Genomic DNA, 7153 nt, shown 5'->3' with positions numbered 1-7153 from the left:
ACGTCGCTTTTTTTCGCATCACTCTTGACGATCGTCAAGCTGAGCTATTGGCATGGGTCGTCGTACCCGTGAATCCGTCCGTCAACATTCTCCGCATTTCGGATTCAACGATAACTCAGGAACCGGTTTGGCCGCACATGTTTGTCAAACTTGGGTATAGTTGTTACTGCTAATGCTCGCCATATCCTAAACGTCCTATTTTGAAGCAGGCGGGCCAAGTTCCGACGTACTTTCTGAGCCACGGCAATTTTTGGCAAAAAACCGTGGGAATTGCCATTAGTACAGTTCAGGTTGCAACCGCGATTTTTGCTCATTCTTTGGTATTGAAGAATAAGGGCTCAGGGGTTTTTTTGATTCAAACCAAAAAAAAATATGCAAATTAGGAGGGTTTAGGCAGATTATAGTAGCATATTATAGTAGACACAAACCTCTGCTGGTGTCACAGCTCGTCTGGTTCGTTTTACAGAGAAATTTATTGAACAATCATCTTTAATGGCCAAATTGGTATTTCCTCTCTCCACCCGCCGATAAAGGAGCGGTCTATATTCAGAGTAAGCAGATTTACAAACGATGTCGGAACGCAGGCATCAACCTATTTATCAAACGCCATCGCTACAAAGCGGGTAGTGATGCGGCCATCTACGCGAGGTCTACGGACCCAGTGTGAGTTCATTTTGGTTTATAAATTAGTTATTGGGGCGAATATACGGCAGATAGCAATAGCATTCTAATAATGTAGCAGTCTATGGTTGCTCAACGTTATAAAACTGAACCTTCTTCTTACATCAGGGCTCATCATTGTGTCCTTTTTGATTGTGGTGAGGCTACAGTGTCATTGAACATCTTTTATTTTCCGGGCCGCAGGTCAAATATTTTGAGATTTCACAAGTTTTTAATCGTCCCTGTCGAGTATCAAATGACGGGGCCTTTTTTAGGCCCCACTGGTTTTGCTCCAAGCCGGCAAAGCCTGCCACTAACCTTCTGCGCACTGAAACTACACCATGCAACGTGCCCACTAAAAACAAAACCTTAAAACAAGCCATGGTAATGTGGCCACGTAACCAGTGTTGTACGTCTCCGAGAGGCACCGTCTTGGCCTGCGAGGCGCGCGGTCTGCGAGACCGTTTTCCTTTGTCTCGTCTCGGCTCTCGGCCTCGAGTGCGATGATCTGCGGACTCGGACGTCGGACCTCGAGCCTCCGGACTCGCGACTCGAGTCGAGGACCAGGCTCGCAGGCCCGACTAATAGCATGAGTATGTCATAGCTGCTGTTTGTCAGCGGCTTCAAATCGCAGCGGTGGGCCGAGTTTACAGCGCATTTACATTCGATCATTCGTATTCAACAGCTACGTGGCATGAAATCGTACACAGGCCGCGCGTTTAATTCAATCGTCTACTGCGGCTAGAGCAGCAAGCTAACGTTGTTTTTTTTTGCCTTGAAGGGTTATGACTGGTAAATCTCGCCTATGCCGGCTCTCCACGCTCTGCTAGACATGTCACAGCTGTCTGGCGACACCCATAGCAAGCAATTAAAGGACAATTGAAGTCAAATTTTATAACTTCTGTAACGTTTTTATACATAGAAATACATTCAATAACGTATTCCATTTCAAATCCGGTGCCCAATTAGTAAGAAACACGTGAATAATGTCAGGAACATAAATTCAAATCGTCCAGGTTTTTTGGATTTTTAACTAGTTGAGAAACAATCTTATCAGGTAAGAATTTGACGATACGTTTAGTCCCGTTAGTTCTTACTTTTAATGTAAAAAAATTGCCCATTTTTCTTTACAAATTTTACCATAGAAAATTCGTGACGTAGTCAATTTAAAAAATAATTCACCATAAGTATTTGATAGTAATAATTTTCTATATAAATTATTAGTTTATCTGACAGAGTACAGATGGCATTGCAAGGTGGTACTGTGGGCCATTGCTGCAGCAACACTAGCGAGACACACAAATTTAAGTGACGAGCTATAACATTGACATTCAGCATGTGGGCGAAAATAGAAAATAATGTATAATATTACAAATTACACACGAAGAAATTCAACGTGAAAATACCATTTGAGGGTTATTCATATAAGTTACCTTTTCGTTTTTACAATAATATCGACACGCGCATTGACAACGCAGCACATTGAAGTCTACGAACACACAGAGTGCAGGTGGAATGTAGCGGCTTACGATAGATATTTCTATATCTATAGATATATGAGATATCTTGAGATATATATAGATATCACTATCACAAGCGTTATGCAGCTTTAACACATAAACAAGCCACTCTGTTGGAACCGAAGAGGAGGACGCGCGCGAGCGAGCGAGACGCACGCAGCGCAGAGTTTAACTTCTTTCCCTTCTTCTTTCCACCACCCTAACCCCTTCTTTCCACCACCCTAACCCCTTCTTCTTTCCACCACCCTCCCCCTTCTTTCCACCACCCTAACCCCTTCTTCTGTCCACCACCCTCCCCCTTCTTTCCACCACCCTAACCCCTTCTTCTGTCCACCACCCTTCCCCTTTTTTCCACCACCCTTCTTTCCACCACCCTGCCCCTTCTTCTTGCTCCTTGCGTGCAGCATTTCACTTCTTTCCCTTCTTCTTTCCACCACCCTTCCCCTTCTTCTTGCTCTTCGCGCGCAGCATCTTTCGCACCTTGAACGACTTCCAGTATGCCTGTATGATGATTGCCGCACGCGCATTGAGAGCCATCTCCCTCGCTCGCCGCTCCCGGTCCTCGGCCTCGATCCGCCGCTCCTCGACGATCGCGCGATGCTGCGTCTCCAGCACGTCGTATCTGTCCTCCAGCTCCATGAGCTGATCGCTCTCCTCGCGATACTCACCGTAGATGCGCTCATAGGTGAACTGCGAACAAACGATCGTAGGTGAACTGCGAACAAACAGGCCGCGGCGGACGCGCACACATGCGTGGTCTAATCCCCGTGTAAGGGCGAGTACATCACTGTAGATGCGCTCGTAGGTGAACTGCGAACAAACGATCGTAGGTGAACTGCGAACAAACAGGCCGCGGCAGACGCGCACACATGCGTGTAAGACGCGGTCTAATCCCCGTGTAAGGGCGAGTACATCACTGTAGATGCGCTCGTAGGTGAACTGCGAACAAACGAGCCGTGATGGACGCGCACATTGGGATATTCTGTCGATTTTGCTGTGATTCCGTTATATTTTATACGCAAATTGTTTACATCATTGTTAACACGTCTTCATACATATCTCGATAGAGGTTAGATGTGACAGTGTAAAACTGGGTTGTGATAGTGTAAACCCAGCTTAAGACACGATCTAATGCTCACATAAAAACGAGTACCTCACCCGTGCGTGCGCGAGGGAGCGGGTAGCTTTGGCGGGCGAGGGCTGTTACGGAAACCGAGGGAACGGGAGTTGAGGAGGCATCACTGCACTCTGCCGGCGATGCCAAGAGACGCGCGGAGGCGGCTTACCTGTCTGTCACCCATGTCCTGATCGTACTTCTGCAGCCAGTTCTCCAACTCTGTCTCAATCTTAAACTTCCTCTAGAAAACAAAAACGAGCACGCTCCGAGTTGTTAAGTCGTTCGTGACTCCAGGACCCACACGAAACTTGCGCCAATACATTGCATCGATGCGAGCCCTTAACACGAGAACAGATACTAGAGCTTACCTTCCGCAGTGACAGTTCGCTGTCTCTGTGTTGCTGCCGTGTCTCCGCCAGCTGTGAAGCAAGCTGCTGCAGTTGCTGTACGAGTTGCTCCAACTTGAGCTCACTGTTTCGCTGATCACCAACTTCCTGCAACACCCGAGCGCGGGCCGGGAAACACAAGAGCATTGCTTCTCACAATGAACATATCTATATTCTGGTACAGATGTATGGTCACAGCATCAGTTTAGCTTGTTAAATGAGTGGTAAGAACAATGACAGACAATAATAACTGACACATACCTAGTTGTGTAGTACGGTAGAAAACAACAATGACATGCATACCTAGCTGTGTGGTTTGGGTGGTAACAACAATTCATATATATCCATACCTAGCTGTGTGGTACGGTAGATAACAACAATGACATATGCATGCCTAGCTGTGTGGTTTGGGTGGTAACAACAATGACATATATCCATACCTAGCTGTGTGGTATGGTAGATAACAACAATGACATATGCATGCCTAGCTGTGTGGTTTGGGTGGTAACAACAATGACATATATCCTTACCTAGCTGTGTAGTACGGTAGATAACAACAATGACATATGCATGCCTAGCTGTGTGGTTTGGGTGGTAACAACAATGACATATATCCATACCTAGCTGTGTGGTATGGTAGATAACAACAATGACATATATGCATGCCTAGCTCTGTGGTCTGTGTGGTGATAACAATGACACAGTCACTCATACCTGGCTCTGTGGTATAGGTGGTAACTACAATGATACAGTCACTCGTACCTGGCTGTGGGCTTCAGCTCGCGTGCGCTTCACAAAGTCCTCAGCCATCATCTTAATGCGGTTTAAATCAGCCTGCAGCTTCCTCACAATGTCGTTCCTCTTCTTTACCTGCAATCAGGGCAGCAGACTACGCAGATGCTGACGCGTCACCGTAGCTTCTTCCTTGCCGAGGAACCTGTGCGTGTGATAGCGTTCAGAACGCTACAGCACCGCACGCGAACGCTACAGTACCGCACGTGAACGCTATCTAGAGTGCTGCAGGTGAACGATAGAGTGCCGTGTACAGGCGAAGAGCTGGCGGTGTGTCGCTGCTTACTATATGCTCATGCCATACGTGGCAGCTACAAACTCATCTATAGAGCACCGACCGACACCTCGATACAGCAGGTGAAAATATAATTGGTATAAGATAACATAATATAAACATAACCCCATTGAGGAAACTGGCTCTACAGAAATCGTCTTTCATGAGCAGTTCAGATCCAGAAGAAGAGGTTGGACAAAGATGGCAGCAAGACAGATATAACCACTTCTTAGTTCTCGCTTCGCTAGTTTGATCCTATACGAAACACTAGCCTGTAGTTATTAATATGTAATTAACCCACTAGTTGTATTAGACTGCCTGTCCAACACACTGCATTGTTGTCCACTACCTCCCACGGTACCTATTGCAAGACGCTTTCCCACAGTAACAGACAGACAACAGCGATAGCGGAGATGTAAGAGGAGTAGCATTAATTGGTTAGACCTTACTAGCTTTATCTGGCTGTAGCAGCTGCAGGGTGGCAGCAGTGATGGAGAGATGTGAGGGGAATAGCAGTGATTGCAGTTATACCTCGCTAGCTTTATCCGACTGCAGCACCTCTAGCTCAGCTTCCAGCTTTGCCATGGTGACTTCATTCTTCTGGATCCTCTGTGATAACTCGCGATGCAGCGCTACGCTCTCTCTCTCTTCTATCGGAGAAGTCAGCAACCTACCGATGGGAGATGCATGTATCACGGCACACCCCAGCACTCTAGCTCCTAGGCAGGTGTAGTACTATGAAGCTAGAGCCACTCTGTTGCAAGCTAATTGTTAATGCATTCATCATCAGAAGCGTCACTCGTGTAACTGTCTTCAACTGGTTATTGAATCTCACATGTTCACTTTGGTAAATGTCCTGTATGATACGCTAAAGAAACTCTCTGCGTTAACATTACATAAAGCAAAGAATTTTTGTAACTACGGCCCTACTAAATGTGAACGGCAAATGTCATAATAAATAAATAATGAGAATGAATCCAATCGAACTTCGGTGATAAATGTTTACTCACATGTAATGTAAAGACGTGAAATCGAATCAATCGTGAATAGAAATTGGCAAACAAACATGAAGTCTCACTTGTTTCAATCCTAGTTTATGACCCCTAGGCTAGCTAATTGTAATGATGGCCTTTGTATTATGGTATGATTAGGGTTAGATTAGAGCTAGGCTAGGGTGAGATGGTAGAGTTAGGGGGTCAAAGTTATCAGAGTGGCTATATGCCCGGCAGACGGCATATATCTGACGGCTGCCAGGCACGGTCTTCGATTTCCTAAATGCCCGGCAGTTTTTAATTTTCAGCATTATCTCAGGTAAACAAGGGTTAGGGTTAGGGTTAAGGTTAGGGACTGCCGGGCATTTAGGAAATAGAAGACCGTGCCCGGCTGCCGGGCATATAGCCACTAGTGCAAAGTTATAGGGTTAGGAGTTAGGGATAGAGTGACAATGATCAAGATTTATGGTCGCGACGTAGAGCCGAGCCGTCTCTCGCTTTACCTCCAAACTCACCTTTCCAGCGCCATTGCTCTGAGCCTGCGGAGTTGTTCGATGAACGTCGTTACCGCGACCGTCGCCGCGGCAGCCTCCGCTCGGACGGCTTCCGTCGCGGCCGGGTTCGCCGCGAACAGTCTTAGTATGACCTTGCACAGCCGCGCCAGCTTCGCCTCTATGTCGCGCCGCTGCTCTGCGATCCGCCGCGTCGCGCCGACCTCAGCTCCCGTCAACGCGCTCGCCTGCTCCCCCGCCAGATCAGTCTCGTCGTCCGAGTCCGATGACCGCGCCTCAAAGATTTCGTCGTGCAGCTCCCGAAGCACCCGGTACTGGCTGAACGCTTCCGCCAGCTCGTCGCCGAGGGGGTCCGCCAACCTGTCCAGGTTCCTCAGCACGTGCGGGAAGAGCGACACGAGTGCCATCTTGTGGATGGTGTCGTCGACGACGGCAAGGACTCGCTGCGCTTCCACGGACGTCAGTTTCTTTCTGGCCGGATCCAGAACCGTAGTCGTCTGAGGTTTTGGAACGCTCAGCGCCTGGTTGAAGAGCGTGACAAGGTTCTTGTCCGAATCATCGCGCGCGTCATCTGCTGCCGGATTCGGCAAAGTGAAACTTTGACTAAAAGTGTTGTCATTGTCAATGACATTGTCATTGACAATGTCATCGTGGGTAGGCCTACCCTGAACGTCAATATCACCGCTAGCCATTGTGATACTTCGAGCTTTATACAAACATTTGGTGCGAATAGGCACGACCGACTAATAGTAATAATTACATACAACACGCAGGATTTAATAACACTAGAAAAATATAATACAGAAATAACAGTAGGCTAGGGCGCCGCCATTTATTTGTTTATCTGCCTGTTGCCAGGGTAGAGCGCACCCTATAAACAAGTTTGTACCCTGTACGGCG

At 47.3% G+C, this 7153-nt stretch overlaps 1 protein-coding gene across 1 annotated transcript; it reads right to left on the bottom strand.

The window, feature by feature from the left end:
• Positions 1-2588: 2588 nt before the first annotated feature.
• Positions 2589-6945, bottom strand: LOC106813801 (IQ domain-containing protein D-like). The gene is made up of 6 exons (XM_014818026.1): positions 6257-6945; positions 5281-5419; positions 4446-4553; positions 3666-3791; positions 3467-3538; positions 2589-2870 (listed from the first exon to the last, which is right to left on the bottom strand). The coding sequence occupies exons 1-6, from the start codon at positions 6943-6945 to the stop codon at positions 2589-2591; spliced, it is 1416 nt and encodes a 471-aa protein (XP_014673512.1).
• Positions 6946-7153: the final 208 nt, after the last annotated feature.

This window comes from Priapulus caudatus, unplaced genomic scaffold (genome assembly GCF_000485595.1).
Source record: "Priapulus caudatus unplaced genomic scaffold, Priapulus_caudatus-5.0.1 Scaffold827, whole genome shotgun sequence".
Taxonomy (NCBI): Eukaryota; Metazoa; Priapulida; class Priapulimorpha; order Priapulimorphida; family Priapulidae; genus Priapulus; species Priapulus caudatus.
The sequence above is the reverse complement of the archived record's forward strand: the minus strand, read 5'-3'. Positions and strand labels throughout refer to the sequence as shown.